The following is a 17,634-nucleotide window of genomic DNA, read 5'->3' on the forward strand; positions in this document are numbered from 1 at the left end:
ACTATGTGGCATCTGTCTGGGGATTCCTCAAAAGATTAAACACAGAAGTACTATTTGACCCAGCTATGCTATTCCTAGGCATATTCCTTCAAAAATTAAGGTTTGCATTCTACAGTGATACGTGCATAATCATTTTTACAGCGCTGCAATCGACAATAGCTGAACTGTAGAAACAGTCGAGATGTCTCTCAGCAGATAAATAGTTAAAAGAAATGTGATCTTACACACCATGGAATATCAGTGATGAAGAAGAATGAAAATATGTCATGTGTATCAAAATGGAAGTAGAAACCATCGTACTAAGTGAAATTAGCTAGACTCAAAAAATTAAGTATCACATGATTTCTCTTATACAAGAAAGTTTAAAAGAAAGAATTAAGAGAGAGGACAGGAATCCAGGAGATAGGTAAGACTTCTGGAGGTAGGAAAGGCATGAGCAAGAGGGGAGAGAAAAGGGAGAGACAGAGGAAAAGGAGAAGAGGTAATGGGTGAAACTATTTAAGATATGTCAAACGCACATACCAACTTCCAAACACTCATAATCATGTAATATTAATATGCACCACATAAAAAAGAAACAGGGCCGGGGATTTAGCTCAGTGGTGCCACACTACATGCCTCACAAGTGGAAGGTCCTGAGTTCGATCTCCAGTACCAAATAAATAAATAGAAGGAAAGAACAAAGAAGAAAAAAAGGAAAGACGGGAGACAAAGGTGGGGGTGTAGAGGGAGAGGAAAAAAGGAAAAACTGGGCAAAGTGGCACATGCTACCTATTTTTAATTGTCTGTGTACATAAAAGACTATTTTGTTGGGCCAGGGATTTAGCACAGTGGTTCCAGTGCCTATGTCACAAGCACAAGGACCCAAATTCAATCCTCAGTACCTCAAAAAAACACAAGACTATTTTGTTGCTGTCTTTCTTGTGCCTAGGGATTCAATTCAAGGCCTCATACATGTCAGGCAAGCATTACACCACTGACTTGTATCCCCAAACTCATAACTATTGGTTTTTATATCTTACTATTTTGAGGTGCCACTGATTTAGTTCAATGTTGATTCACTTATATTTAAAGGAGGAATTTAACCTCAGTATTTTGAGACAAAATAATTACAAAGGAACTTTTAAAGGGTGTATTATTTTACTGAATTTTTTTGTGTTGTAGTACCTTGCCCTTCTTTCCTTTCTATGCTAGGGACTGAATCCAGAGGTACGCTACCACTGAGCTATACCACTGAGAAAGTAAACTCATTTAGAGTAGAATGTCAAGGAATAGATGTAAAAAGAAACAATTAGCCAGGTGTGGTGGCACAAGCCTGTAATTTCAGCACTTGGGAGGCGGAGGCAGGAGGACTGCCAGGAGTTCAAGGCCAGCCTTGCTATATAGTAAGTTCAAGCCCAGTCGAAACTACATAGTGAGACCTTGTCTCAAAAAAAAGAAAAAAAAATTTTAAAGTGCCTTTTGTCAATACTATTTCAGCTGAGAATCATCAATGGATGATAATTTTTTTGGTTGACTTTGATAAGCTGAGGCAGGAGGATCAACAAACGACTGTTTCAAAAAAAAAGAAATGGCCAGCTAGGGATTTAGTTCAGTGGTTCTGTTGCCTGCCTCTCAAGCACAAGGACCCAAATTCGATCCCCAGTACCAAAAAAAGAAAGAAAAGAAAAAAAAAAATGGCATCTGCAGTCTTCTGAGCCTGACTCTTCATCTAGGGTCTGCATCACACAGGTCGACAGTGCAGAACTGACATGGAGGACACCAGAGGGAGCTCAGAGAACTGGAGAACTACTCCACGTACACACACTAATTTGTTGGAAGTGTGAAGATCAAGTAAGTTTGTGTCCATTTAGTAATGAACCTTGACTAACAGGATCAGAAAACATCCTTAAATAATAAATGCACATTTCAAAACATTAGCGATGCAATTAACCCGTAATCTACACAGCTATAATTTCAAGTTTGTGCTTTGGTTCCTGTATAATATGTGCCAAATTTTTTATTTTTGTAGAAATTGTCCTTTATTCTAAGTTGTATATCACAATGACTTTTTCTTCTTTCCTTGTTTGCACTGTACATTTAATATCTAAACAATGCTTATATAGCTTGAGTCACACAGAATTTGCCCTCCCCCAAAAAAAGGCTATGCAATGCCGGGGATTTAGCGCAGTGGTTCTGCCGCCTGCCTCACAAGCATAAGGACCACGTTTGATCCCTGGTTACCAAAAACAAAAAAGGCTATGAGTTTTTTTCTTGTAACTATATTTTAAAACTATTAACTGGGCCGGGGATTTAGCTCAGCGGTTCGGTGGCCTGCCTTGCAAGCACAAGGACCCGAGATCAATCCCCGGTACAAAAAAAAAAAAAAATTAAAAAATAAAATAAAATAAAATAAAAACCATTAACTTATAAACGTTTCCTTGTTGAGGCCAGCACACTACTGCTCAAACTCAACGCTTTACACACTCAGCATACATACACTCTCATGCTGAACTACATCCCTGGCCCTGTTTCATTTTTAAATGATTTAGATAACAATGTATTACATACATGCATGAACATTATCTGTTTCTAATTTAATATATCATGAAGGCAAGTAATTCAGACAGAATGGTTCAAAATGTACTTAGGAATAGCATCACCAGAGTTCAGATCCTAACATACAGTACTGTAAAATACCAATGTCTGGCTTGATTATGAAGGTGATGCTTCAATGCAGTACAGCCAACCTAGGTAAAACCCACACACACTCGAGCTCCTTATACCAATGTCTGGCTTGATTATGAAGGTGATGCTTCAATGCAGTACAGCCGACCTAGCTAAAACCCACACACACTCGAGCTCCTTAAACAGAAGGATGCAGCGTTTCTTCCAGCCCCCACATCCTGCAGGACACTGTTCCCTCCCCTCTCCCTCACCCATTCACTTCCATCATCTGCAGATTACTTATAATGAGTAACACAAAGTTGATGCTACACTGTTGTACCACACTGCTTAGAAAATGACCAGAGAAGAGCTGTACACATTCAGTACAGATACAATTTTTTCCTTCAAATATCTTCAATCTGTGGCAGGTAGATACAGAATCACAGGGCCAGGGATTTAGCTCAGTGGTTCCGCTGCCTGCCTCGCAAGCACAAAGACCTGAGTTCAATCCCCAGTATCAAAAACAAAACAAAACAAAAAACAGAATCACAAAATATAAAGGGTCAACTTTCCATATTTTCAAGACAACCCTACATTAAATGTTAAAATGTTGAAAAAAAAAAGAGGAGCCAGGCACAGTGCTGAGGGCCTACATATAGTCTCACCTAATCAAAAAGCTGAGGCAGGAGGACTACTTTAGCTCAAGAGTTCAAAGCCTGCCTAAATAACACAGTGAGACACCCATCCTCAAAAAAAAAGTACAAGAAATAGTAAAAAAGAAGGGAAACAGTCTATAAAACCCCATCCAGTGCTCACTTCAGCAGCACATATACTTAAAAAAAAAAAAAAAAAACCCATCCTTTCAGTATCAGTTACCATCATATCATCATACATCAAATATTCCTAAGGCAAGCAAACAAGTCTAACAAACTTAAGAGTATGCTTACTTCATAGTGTGCTTATTTTATAAATTGTAAACCTCAATTATTCAAAATAAAATACAAAAAAATTTTTTAGGCTTGACAACAAAAAGTCAAGTTGTAAGTTTAGTAGATGCTAAAAGTAAGATCTAAATAGTACTTACATATCTCTAAAATCTAAAGCTAAATGAATTTGATTAAACATGTTCTTAAAATAGCATTCAACAGGGTCAGAAATTTAGCTCAGTGGCATCGCCGCCTGCCTTACTCGCACAAGGCCCTGAGTTCGATCACCAGTAACAATAAATAAATAAAGAAATGAATGAATGAATAACATTCGACAACAATTACAAAAACTTCATAAATGCAAAATCTAATTTACTGGGCAAGGGCTAAGTGTATAGGCATCGGCACTAGATTCAAAACTACACAACATTTAATAATTGTTCAAGTAATACAAGACACAAATTAAATATGATCATACAGTGAACATCTAAAACCAGATACTGCTCATGAAATAGAAGTCTGTTAATATATGATTTTCTTCTTCACATTTTATAATGAGCCTTTACACTTCATCTTCATTTGGTGATTTTAAAAGCTTAAATAAAATTTCATGTCTTTTACTGCTGATTAGACCAACCCTTCCATTTTTTCATCAATAATCCAAAAAACAGATACAACTTACACCGCCTATTATTGTCACTTTACCACAAATCACCTTATAAAGAATTCAAAATACATATACTTACTGCTTAAGGTCTAAAAATAAATATATTTAGATTATATACCTAACTGCCCTAAACTTGAGCATAAGGTTATACCTAATACTTCACTTATATCAAAACATTCAATCTCAGAATTACTTAAAAACTATAATAATTTACCTTGAAGAAAGGCAAACATAAATTTAAACCAAATGTACTTAAATACATATTAATACTTCCCAAATCCTACTTACAAATGTGAAAATATTAAGTGATCTTGCTTCTAAAGACAATCTATAAAAAAAAAATAATTTTTTTGGTGCCAGGGATTGAACTCGGGTCGTTGCGCTTGCAAGGCAGGCCACTGAACCGCTGAGCTAAATCCCCGGCCCTTACAAAAATATTTCTAAAATTAGTCTGTATCAACAGTGTAACAATATTCTTTTCCATTTGAAGAGATTCTCTTATCTTTACTTGCATTAAAAGAAATCATATCTTTTAACTGCACTGGCAATATTTTCTTAAAGAATTACAAATCAAGTATGAATAATTACATAGTATTCATTTTTAGTCTATTAAAAATTAATCACATCCTTTAAGTAAAAAGTGTAAGCAGAATATAGGTAAGGCAGAAAATGACAGATTAGTATTTATGTAAGGTTTTAGTATTTTAATTAAAAGACAAAAAAGTATTTTCAAATAAATGGTATAACATTTGGCCATTAGAAAAATAATATACCATTAGCACCACTGAAAAAGAAAATCTAGCCACAACTATGCAGAACTTCTGTTCTATATAAAGAAGAAAAGCTGATGAGATCATTACTTACATGAACTAATCTATTAATGATACACAGCACAAAACTTGCTTTGTTGAAGTCACCTAAAGACTTCACAAGATGACTACAGTTAAAACATGCAAAAAAAAAAAAAATCACTCCTGTGCTTTCAAATTACATTTTATCAGCATAAACCATATGCTAAATATGATAAACCATATTCACAAATATGGCATTATTTTAAACCCACTTCAAACTAAAACTTTTTATTAGTCAAATTTTTTCTATATTCCCATGCCTCCTCTTATTTATCGAGAACTTATTTTTCCTAAAACGGCAAAAATAATTTTTAAATTAGTTTCTATAGTTGATGTGCTACATATTTAGCAACAACAAATCCACTTACTTTTTTCTCTTTCTCATGATGTTTATCCTGAGAGTGAGAAGAAGAATCACTTAAACTTTGATCATAGGACCTATTAGATCCTCGTTTGCTCTTTTTCTAAAAAAGAAAATATATATACATATATGTATATGTATATAAAATTTTAAAAGAATTTTTCTGTTATGTTTAACTAATTCAAGTGTGAGGTATTCAATGTCTACTGAAATTAAAATCATTTTTTCAATTGATATAATCCAGTTTAAGCACCATCCATCACAATATAAAGAAAAAACCCTAAATTTAACATTAATGCCATATTTTTGTGTATTTATTAACATGTGTGTAATTAGATTACCTCTTTTCTGTATCTGATTTGGGGGTCAAAAAAAACCATATGAACCAAAAGAGAAAATGCCATATTAAATAAGGATGCCAAGACTAGAAGAATAGAAAAAGTAAATATTTGAAGAGTTACTTTATGCAACTAGTAAAGCAAGCTTTTAATCTTATGCTTTCAGTATCTCTGCGGTTCATTAAGAAAAAAATTAAAGGAAATGTCAGTATTAAACCCATGCATTTTCAAAGCATTACACATTGCTATTTAAATTATTACACCACTGCAGAATGAAGTATGAAGACAAGTGTTACGTGGGGTGTTTACAGGTTGGTGGCATCATACCTAATTAGTTTAAACTAGATTAAAAATTGTAAAAGATGTTCAAGACTTATGCATAATCTAATTTATTCAATCTCGTTGTTATTAAACAGACTTTCCCAACCAGTAAAAGGGATTAACATTCTGTTAATAATTAACAGTAAGAAAATTATATTTGCACAAACTTCAAAATCCATTTCTTTATTTTTTGTTTTTTGTTTTTTTTGGTACTGGGAATCCAACTTGGGCCCTTGTGCTTGAGAGGCAGGCGGTGGAACCACTGAGCTAAATCCCCAGCCCCAATTTCCTTATATTTTACAGGTATCATCACTCGCTTAACAAAATCAAAACTCAGTCAGTTTTTAAACACCCACAAAGAAGGAGAATTTTCAATTTTATGGGCCAGGGATTTAGCTCAGTGGCACCATGCCTGCCTCTCAAGTACAAGGCCCTGAGTTCAATGGGGGTTGGGGCACATTTTTTCGTCATTAAAGCAAAGGCTTTACATCAAATGATTCAGACATGCTTTTAAGCACTCCTGAGTTGCTTACCAGAACACATTCTAGGAGATATGCTATTAGATGATATCACCAATGTATGAACATCACAGAGTATACTTACACAAACCTTGGTGGTAGAGCCCTTGGCACCCCCAGGCCATGTGGTGTAGCCTACTGCTTCTAGACTACAAACCTACACAGCATATTACTGTACTGAATGCCCTGGCCACTCAAACACAATGCTACATATTGGGATAAAAGCACACACAAGGTAATGTAAAAATACCAGATAACACAAAATTTTCAGTTCCCTTATAATCTCACAGGACACCATCATATATGCTGTACATCATCACTGTGAAACACAACACGGGAGGCAGGACTCACTCCTTTCATAAGACATGTGTGCCCAGTAACATTATTCATTTAAAAGACAGGATAAAATAGCTCCATTCATGAAGGAAAAGTCATAACTAAAACAGACATTAAAGGTAAAACAAGTTTTAAACCTTCAGTGTATAATAAGCCTGTATCATTAAGGACTGAGAAAACAGAAACTTGGGACAGTAAGAAAATACTGATCCTTGAAAGGAACTATATTTTTATACTAATATGTAACAGTCAGTCAAACAGTGCTAACTCAATCATTAATGCTACTGTGTAACAGCAAAACTTGACTAAATTTATATTCCCAAAGATGAATTTAAATATATTTACTCAAGATCTTTATAAACCAAACTACAAAACAGCCTTCCTTCAATTTTACTATTTCCTACTACCTAATAATGAAAATAAATAATAAACAATGAAATGGATAACAGTAATGAAACAAAGAAACCAGTAATAACAAAATATGCACGTCAAAAGGCAAAGTAACTGAAAATGTCCTTTACAAATTAATTTTTCCACTAAATTTATAGCAACATATACTATCAACTATTAATATATATTCTAAACTACAATATTTTAGAATATGCACCTTTTCAAAAGGACCCATGCAGAACAAAATCTCTCCGTATTACTCGATCTCTTTGTTTCCAATATAAAACATGCTAAACAAATCTAATCTCTGGCAAAAATCAAAGCAAGAGAAATTGCTATTACGACTTTTTCTTTTTTATATTGGTGTCACTGTACTGTCAAAACAAATTATCATCATTTCAATATTAAATTCAAAGCTTACCAGCTTACTAAAATGGTATTTACAGTAGCCACAGTATTGGACGTTATCTGCACCATTACCTTCTTCTTCACAAAGAAGACCAGCAAACTGAGCACTGAAAATAAAGGCCAAGTTCATCCATTAAAAACTCAAATCACAGTATTCACAAACAAACAAAACTTACTCCTAAACATGAAACACTTGTAAGAAAATACATCTTCTAAGAAATAAAAGGGAAGACAAAATGGTTTATTCTAGTTGTCACCAAGTACATTTAACCTCAACCTGCAATCTTTTTTTTTTTTTTTCTTTTTTTTTTGGTACCAGGGATCGAACTCAGGTCCTTGTGCTTGTGAGGCAGGCGGCGGAACCACTGAGCTAAATCCCGGCCCTGCAATCCTTTTTTAAATCATTTAAAATAAACTTTTCCAAAAAGAGAATAGAAAGGGGGAAATGGAAATGAAGCTTGTGTAAACAATGAGGGCAAGAAAGCTTGGAGGGAGGGGAAGGGAATGGGGGAAAAAAGAATCAAGATATATCATGTACAGATACAAATTCCCAATGATTAATGTGATAATTATGTATATAAAGAGTACTAATAAAAAAATAAACTTTTCCTACATCTCTATCAAAGATGAGGATGACTACATACTTCATATCACTAAGCAGACGTTAAGCATCTTTAAGAGCTAGGTGTGATGTCATGCACCTGTAGCCCTAGTTACTTAGGAGGCTGAAGCAGGAAGATCACTTGAGCCCAAGAGTATGACACCAACCTGGACAAGATGGCAAGGCCCCACCCCACCCCAAAAAAGTTTCTTAAATAAATTTCCACCTCAAAATTAAAAATTCATTGTAGGGGGCTGGGGATGTAGCTCAGTGGTTCCACCGCCTGCCTTGCTATCGCAAGGACCTGAGCCTGATCCCTGGTACACCAAAAAAAAATTAATTGTATTTTTTTTTCAAGCCATGTCATGGGTACACATGAGGTGAAGCCACTGTATATGGCTGAAACAACATACATACAGATTATACACTCATAAAAGAAAAATGCTTTCAAGCAAGACTAATTTTGAGACATTAAATACTGAAAAGTGATAGCACAGTAAGAAAGACAAACACAAACTCGAGCTTCTTAGTGAAAAACAATGAAGATAAAATTGAAACCTGAAGTTCTGAGGTTTGTGTCTTTTTAAAAGATAAAATGCTAAACTTTGTAATCATCATCCTGTCAATCTGACCTTTCACATTTTCAACACTCCAAAAGTGTATTAGTATAGATCATATTCCCAAAGCAGGACTTTCATCTTTGGAAAAATTAAGTACAGCAATCAGGAGACCTCGTTAGAAACTTAAAATTTTTTTTCACTCCCCAAAAGGCAGTCTAAAACGTACTTCATATCCAAACACTAACAGGTCTGCAACTGTGCGCACCTAGGGTGGTGGCGAGGCACTGTCTGACTGCTAAAATGAGTAGGTACACAGGATATTCCCACAGACAAGCATCCCTCTGTGCTGCCCCAGGCTGGTCCTGAATTTCTGGGCTCAACAGTTCTCCATTCTAAGCCTCTCAAATGCAGAAATGCTGGGACTTCAAGTGTGAACCACCACACCCAGGCTCTTGCCTTAAATAAAATTTGTCACTGAAATTTTATGATGAAAAAGAAATCTAAGTAAATTTTTGAAAACTAGCCACTCTCACATTGAGCATGCTGGTGAGTGGATTACTTCTCCCTTGAGACAGGTGAAGAAGTACTCTCTCGTTCACTGAAGCCTTACTAGTAGTACTTCAGGCACTGCAAAGTTTACCTGTATCCACTCATTCAATCTTAGCAAAGCATCAATGCATATATAACCAACATCATCTCCAAAAAGATGAAACTGGAGGAGCTGGGACGCACCTCAGTGATAGATGGCTTTAAATAAAGTATGAAGCCCTGGGCCAGGGATTTAGCTCAATGGTTCCAGTGCCTGCCTCACCAAGTGCAAGGGCCCGAGTTCGATCCCCAGTACCAAATAAACAAACGGCCAGGGATTTAGCTCAGTGGTTCTTCCACCTGCTTTGCAAGCACAAGGACCCAAGTTCGATCCCCAGTACAAAAACAAACAAACAAATAAAGTATGAAGCCCTGAGTTCAATCCCCAGAACCCAAAGGGTGGAGAGACTAACATTTACAGATCTTACATCAGAACCAGGACCTACTTATTATAAATCCACTCTAGTACATACAGTTATTTTTAGAATTATCTTTATTACAAATTAGTAAATCTTAACAAACTGTTCCAATAAAACATACTGTAATTAATACTTAGGTACGTAACAGGGACAGTCAATCTTCACTGTCAATTTGATTGGCATGAGAGGTGCCTAGGAGATTAGCAAAATACACTCCTGGGTGAGTCTGGGTGCATTCAGGAGACCTGTTCTTGGGGGGCTGACTCCTGTCCCTGGTCCCTTTCTTTTGAGCTCTTCCCTCCCTTCTTGCTTCCCACCACAGCCTAAATATCTCTCTCTGTCACACCCTTTCACGACATCAGAGCCAGGAGACCATGGACTAAAAACACTGAAACCATGAGCCAAAAGCAAACCCCTTTAAACTTCAGGTACAAGGTACCTTGTCCTAATGACAAAAAGATGATAAACACACTAAGTCTTCAAGATTGTTACAAAAGTTACTTGCTAATTTCACTTAGGCAGGATGGAAACATACTCACCATGTTACATGGAAAGCCTGTCGACATCCATGTTTATTACATGTCATGCAAGCACCAGTGGCTGCTTTGCTTTCTCTTCCTTGTTCATCGCAAATGTAGCAAGTCTTAGGACAGAGGAACAAAACCAAAAATGAAGCAGAAGAGCTGTAAGTGCTTAATGCGAATCTGAACTTTTATTGTTACCTTCAGAAATGAAGATCAGGTTTACTAACCTATTTCAAAACATGAAATTTTTAAAGACAGTAATCTAAATTTTACAAACAACAAAGACAGAGAAGCCAGGCCACAGCAGCACATGCCTGTAATCCAAGCACTTGAGAGCTGAGGCAGGAGGATCTCCAAGTTCAAGGCCAGCCTGGGCTACACCATGAGTCCAAAACCAACCTGAACTACGGAGTGAGAACCTGTCTCATAAATACATACATACATAAATAAACAAACAAACCAGGGGAGCATAAACAGCAACGTACAGATAGTCCTAGTAAAGTTCCCAAAGACAATGTCTTCAGTAGTCTCAAAAGCCCTGCCAAGCAGGAAGACTTTTCACAGGCACTGGGGGTGGGGACACTGGTAACTAGTTTACCACCCCTTCTTACTTATCAATATGTTCAACTAATTCCTATAATAAGGGTACAGAAGAGGTTTATCTTTCCTCTGCTCATAAAGATCAAAGCCCCAATCAGAAGTTAATATAAGGAAAATCCAGTGGAAATCAGAAAATACTCCACAGTTTCAAAAAGTTAAAAACAATTTATAAGGAAATCACAGCACTTCTATTCTGAGTACTCTATATGCCCTAGTGTCACAGAGTGCACATCAACCTAGTAGCCCAGAATTGCAGCAGCTACAGAAATCTCCTTGGTCTTCGTATGCATATGGAGAAGAGGTGCTAGGTCAGCATTTCCCTATAAAGAGGTCACATAGTGTGGTACTCGGGAAGGGGGGTGTTCCACAGGATAGCCCTCTGAGCTTCCAAAGAAGAAATACATTTGACCTATAATGAGGGTGAGCTGAGGACTGTGTATCCTACAGTGCAGTAGCTGGGAAAATGCTATCAGCAGCAGCAGCCCAATCAAAGTGAGAACTCGTGCTAGGTGTGCTCTGCTTCTAATGTCTGTGTAACGCTTTCATGGTTTTCTATTATCTCGTCCCAATGGGCATCACTGTTGGGGAGATGAACCATCATTATCCCAATTTCAGGCCCAAATTCAGAGGTCCTGCCCTGCCTTCTCCCTGGCATCTCCCATCATGGCATCACCATTACCAGGGCACATATTTGTAATTACAAACACGACATATTTTCACAACCCTTCACACTTTAAAATGCTTCCTACCCATGTACGCCAGTTAAGTCTTGCGACTGTAACAGTTCCTCCCATCTCCAAGTCTGCACATTCTAGTGGAATCTTGCTATTTGCCTTGACAGCACATTACCAAATTGGATTATATTCCATATTAATTTGTCTAAGAAAAAAAAAACTTTTGGGAGAACAGAATGCCTAATCCAAAAGCATGAAAGACAGCTATGAAGGCATGACCACAGGTTCATGGAGGGCAGAAACCAAATCTTATGTAATGTCCACCACTCGTTTTCAAGCTACAAACACTCCCGTCAAAGGACCCAGACACAAGCCGGGTGTGACGGCGCACACCTGGAATCCCAGCACTCAGGAGGCTAAGGGAGGAGGACTGCTGCAAGTTTGAGACCAGTCTGGGATACACAGTGAGTTCCAGGGCAGTCTGAACTACATAGTGAGATCCTGTCTAAAAAAATTTAAAAGTCAAAATTTAAAAAATAAAGAGCCAAACAAGTGATCCTCACCATTCTCTTCAAGGACACACACGTGTTTACGGCACAAAAGATGGTAACTCACGACAATCTCTTATATGTTTAATATCAGCCCTTTGAACGGGGCATGGCATGGTGGTGTACATCTGTTATCCCAGTACTTGGTAGGCTGAGGCAGGAGCATCACCTGGACTATGCAGAAGAGTTCAAGGCCAACCTGGATGATACAACAAAAGTCTGCCTCAAAGACAGACAGAAAGGCCAGGGATTTAGCTCAGTGGTTCCATCGCCTGCCTCACAAGCTCAAGGACCCAAATTAAATCCCCGGTACCAAAAAAAAAAAGACAAAAACACCTCCATATTCTGTGCTACAGATGTCCCCATCATGACAACCATACTTTCCCCTTAAAGACAGCCTGTGACAGTGAACAAAGTCTCTTTCATGTGACTCTCCCAACTGCAAGAAGCTGTGTCACAGGCAGCAGCAGACGACATTAGACTTCGTCTGGAGAAAGGGCCAAACTTGGGAGTGCAGCAGCTCCCTCAGTCAACTTCCAGGCCTCTGCCCCAGTGTGTAACTTCCTTAGTCCTGTGTGGCTCCTGCTGTGTACACATGTGCGCTTGCACACCCAGGACAGGAAATCACTGTAGGCTCCTATATACCTACTTCACTGCAAGTGCATGTTTGTGATGATTCAATTCCTTTTAATAATTAAAAATCATATCTGACACCCACGCTTCAAAAGCCTATAGAGCATGAATGTCTGTGAGGTAAAACTAAAAGACAAAAGAAAAATACCCTCTATTATATGGGGAAAAACATCCCTGTTTACTAAAGTTTAGGAGATAAATGAGCAGTAAATAAGACAATTCACAAGACAGCCAGGAGTGGAGTTACAGGCCTGTAATCCCAATACTCAAAAGGCTGGGGCAGCGGGATCACTATGAGTTCAAGGCCAGTGTGGCATCGACATGAGTTCAAAGCCAGCCTGAACTATGTAGCAAGACATATCTCATATAAAATAAAATTTTTAAAAAGACAATTCATACAAAATACCACTTGCTGATTTGACAAGTAATCAAATCAAAAAGCATTCAAAATAACTCAGCATAGGTAATGGTGTGATGAAAATGGCACTTTCATACATTATGTATTTAAATGTGGATACAGTTCAAGACTATACTATCAAAAAAAAAAAGACTATATTATCAGTAATTTTGAAACAAGGACAGACTGACTCACTCACCTTTTATAAATTTCTAGTCGAAGAAAATACTCCACCTCAGGGATTACACCTGTAATCCCAGCTACTTACGAGACTGAGGCAGGAAGATTACAAACTCAAGTCCAACCCAGGCAAGTTAGCAAGGCCTTGTTTCAGGACAGATGCGTGGTTGGGTGGTTAGGTGGATGCATGAGCAGGTGAATGGGTGGGGCTGGGAATTGAAGTTAGTGGTAAATTGGCCTTGGATTCCACCCCAAGGAAGGAGGGAAGACAAGAAGAAGGAAAGAAGGGCAAAGGTGTGAAGGGAAGGAGAGAATAAAATAACCCAAGACACACAGAAAAGGGATTTGATGATCAAGATGTATCAAGTTTTTAAGTGGTAAACAGCCAGATGAAACCACAGGGTCCACTAATAATGGCTATGGAAATTATGCTGCAAATATTAGGTAATTCAAAATTAAGTAAAAATCCAGGGATAAAATATCCACATTTTGTACAACTGTAACTTTTTCCTAATTATAGATTTTACAGAACAAAATACACTAAAACTTAGTCATTTTATGCTAGATTTTTATTAAATGTATTTAAATATTACCAGGTAATAGTTAAAATTTAGAAGTTATCACCATCCTGGGAATCAAAGTGCTTGAGAGTGGCCTCATTTGCCTCAGCTTTTTGAGTCCTCAGGTTACAGGTGTACCCTCCAGAGTGCTTCTATAAAATCTTTCATTTATGTATTTGGGTTATATATTATTCTGGGAAAAGCTTCCTTATGTTTTATCAGACTCCTGAAGCTCTAAAAAAAAAAAAGTTTAAACCACAAGTTTAGGGATGGGAGTACAGTGCAGGGCAATGACAGTGTACTTGGCTAGCTGGGCTCAAACCCAGCACAATAAAATAAGAAAGAGCCCTTTAATTTAGAAAAATCTGACTTGCCTTCAAAGTGTATCTGCCTGGCAACCAGACACACTTTGCTATCTCTAATAAACTCATACAAATCACAATCTCCTTGTTTCTAGGCAGAAACAATGTCCACCAACAACTGTGTTTTTATTCGAATGTTCCAGTCTTACATAATGGGGGCCCCCAATACACAATTATGTCTGTTTCTCACATCAAGAAACCTTACATCGGCTCTTTTATTAGAGCTGTACTCCAAAAAACTCTGAGTACCTTACTCAAAGTACATTTAACTTGTTGCAAATAAGAAATTCTCAATGAATTTGTGCTGAATGCTAAACTAAATAATCAAAGTTGAGTCAGTGTTACACGTCCAGAGTCCCAGATACTCAGAAGGCTAATAAGGCAGGAGGATCTTTGAGCCCAGGAGTTCAAGGCCTATCTACACCACAGCAAGGCACCTATCTCAGGAAAAAAGATCAAACAAAAGAAAGAAAGGAAAGGAGGGAAAAGGGAGAGAGAGAGAATCCACACATGTGTTTTGACATATATACACCAGGAAAAGCATACTTTTTATAGCTGTCTAAGCAGAATATTCATGGGAAACTAAAAGAGACATGCATTAAAGCACCGGACCTGGCTGGCCTGGACTTCTTTTCTAGAAGTTATCCTCTATACTCAAATTTCTAATAATGGAATGGTGCCTAGGTACCTGTGTTTTTCAAGGGAGAAGTCGCTTGTATATTCAAGTACTGAGACCAGAAATGCTGTGCTGGAAATTTAGGTCTGAAACACTGAGTTAGGTCCCTATAAAGAACTCTGCTAAAAGGCAAGCAGAGAATTAAAACTGATAACAAACACAAAGGGGAGTGGCTATCAGAGTGTCATTAAAGGTGGAAAGAACAGGGCCAAGGATTTAGCTCAGTGGTACCCTGCCTGCCTTGAAAGCACAAGGTCCCTAGTTCCATCCAAAAAAAAAGGTGGAAAGAACAACATTAGGTTTCTGGCTTTCTAGTTCCCCAGTCCAGCACCCATGCAGTTCTAAGACTGTATACTGTTTTGATTTCTGACTAACTAGGCCTTTGACTTAAATCTAATACCGTGTTAATACACTGTTTCTATGGAAAGAACATGTTTGTCAGATGTGGCTCATCTTTTATTTTGAGACAATGTCTTACTACACAGTTCAGGGTGCCCTTAAACAAATTATGTAGACTCAAAACTTCAGCAACCTCAGACCCTCCTGTCTCAGCTTCCTGAGTGCTGGGATTACAGGCATGAGCCACCGTGCAAGGTTTGACTTGCGCTGATACCATGCTGCCCACCAATGTAACCCCTTTAAATATATATTCTTGTGTGTGTGTGTGCGTGTGTGTGTGTGCGCGCGCGTGCGCACGCACACGTGATGCTGTGTGAGTGTGCGCGTGCGTGATGCAATCTCCTAGCCGGTTAATACTCATCAGACTGTATTATTTAGCCATCTATGACTGTAAAGTCCCCAAGAAGTCAAGTCAAATGAACATGGAGGGAGGCCTCATGCTGGCAGTTTGTATGTTGTAATGAGGTTAGATTTCCCATTCCAGACTTTTTTTTGTTTGTTTTTTTGTACCAGGGACCGAACTCAGATCCTTACACTTACTCGCGAGGCAGCTGCTGGAGCCACTGAGCTAAACCCCTAGCCCCCAAACTTTTAGACTGAAATGCTGGTTTGGTAGTTATGGCAAAGAAATGACATTAAGGCAAATATGCTACCATTCTTTCACAGCACTTATTAAACCCTATTTAATAAAATAAGACTTCTAAGCCTTGAAATTGTTGAAAGAAACCAATTAAAATTACAGTTGTACGTAGAAGCACAAAACACACTAAGAATAAATACAATTTTAAAATCAACTCATCACTCCCTGAGAACAAAAGAATGCTGAGTACAAAAGAACCGGGTGAAGTGGGGCAAGGCAGAACAGGGAAGAAGCCAGGAGGGAACTTCAAAGAGTGAGCTGAGGGACCCAATGGCAAAGGGACTTCCCCACACATGTAACTAAAGAAGCCCTTACTGCTGGCAGATGACTCCTGTCTCCAGAAAAGGAATGTCAGCACTCATCTGAGTACAAGCTCTTGTGAGATATACAAAACACAAATATAGCCAGGCTGGGTGGCACGCACCTATAATCCCAACACTTGGGAGGGTGAAGCAAGCCAAGGCCAGAACCTTAAAAAAGCGGGGGGAGAGCCAAACAATGCTCCTGTAAGGGATTTAGCTCAGAGATTCCACCGCCTGCCTTGTAAGCACAAGGACCTGAGTTCCATCCCCAGTACCCCGCCAAAAGAAACATGAATTCTATCTGGGGCCTTACTGGAAGCTTGTTAAAATATGCCAACAAGGCTGGGTGTGGTGGTGTGCCGCTGCAATCCCAGCACTCTGAAGGCTGAGGCAAGAGGACCACCTGGAGTTCAAGGCCAGACTGGTCTACATGGAGACCCTGTCTCAAAATCCAGCCCCCTCAAAAAAAAGATACACCAGCGAACAACCTGAAGACACAGACTTATTTTACAAACAAGGTAGGAAGTTCCACGAGTACATGCCATGAATTTAAAGCTTAGCGTCTTCTTGAAGAAGCTTCAATGAAGGCCCCATGCACTGTTCCTGTCTCCCCACCCCCTCCCTGAGAAAAACACTCCTAGCACTCATCCTCTTGAAACTGAAAGGAAATTTGGACTTTTCTCCCTCTGTCCTCTTCTCTATCGCACTACAGTGATTACTGTCCCTTCCCCTTCTGTCACACCGTCCACGTGGGTGCAGATGAACAATGACCCGCATAGTACTCTTTGGAAGGTGACCAAATCCTGGGCACTGCAGCTCAATGTCCCTTCAGGCGGGCAGGGCCTGGAAAGGCAGCTCCTCTGCTCTTCTCTGCCTTGCCCTCTGCTGTGCTCTTCTCGCCTAGCAGCCAGATGACCCCAGACTTTAAATGAGCCAAAGTAATCCTCCCCACCTTTAAGTTGTGGTTGTCAGGTATCCAAGTGACCAAAACACCACCCAGGAACACTGCCCTGACCCCAACAGTGAACAAGATGAAACCACTGTCTGCCCGGCATGGTGGTGCACGCCTGTAATCCCAGCACTCAAGAGGCTGAGGCAGGAGGATCACTGGGAGTTCAAGGCCAGCCTGGGCTACATAGTGAGTTCCAGGTCAGTCTCAACTACATAATGAGACCCTGCCTCAAAAAACCAAAAAGAAGGAAGGAAGGA

At 38.7% G+C, this 17,634-nt stretch overlaps 1 protein-coding gene across 9 annotated transcripts in view; it reads right to left on the minus strand.

Annotated features, from left to right (window-relative positions):
- Positions 1-17,634, minus strand: part of Mllt10 (MLLT10 histone lysine methyltransferase DOT1L cofactor) — a 177,508-nt gene that overhangs the window by 102,693 nt on the left and 57,181 nt on the right. For 8 of the 9 annotated variants that reach the window (XM_010619837.3, XM_019206868.2, XM_019206866.2 and 5 more), the window contains 3 exons: positions 10,470-10,573; positions 7,776-7,869; positions 5,459-5,554 (listed from right to left, as the gene is read on the minus strand). In XM_010619837.3, coding sequence (XP_010618139.1) covers positions 5,459-5,554; positions 7,776-7,869; positions 10,470-10,573 — 294 coding nt within the window. The remainder of the gene's footprint in view (positions 1-5,458; positions 5,555-7,775; positions 7,870-10,469; positions 10,574-17,634) is intronic. The other variant, XM_019206869.2, reaches the window with a different exon arrangement.

Source organism: Fukomys damarensis, unplaced genomic scaffold (genome assembly GCF_012274545.1).
Source record: "Fukomys damarensis isolate Sample0158 unplaced genomic scaffold, DMR_v1.0_HiC HiC_scaffold_37, whole genome shotgun sequence".
In the NCBI taxonomy this organism is placed as follows: Eukaryota; Metazoa; Chordata; class Mammalia; order Rodentia; family Bathyergidae; genus Fukomys; species Fukomys damarensis.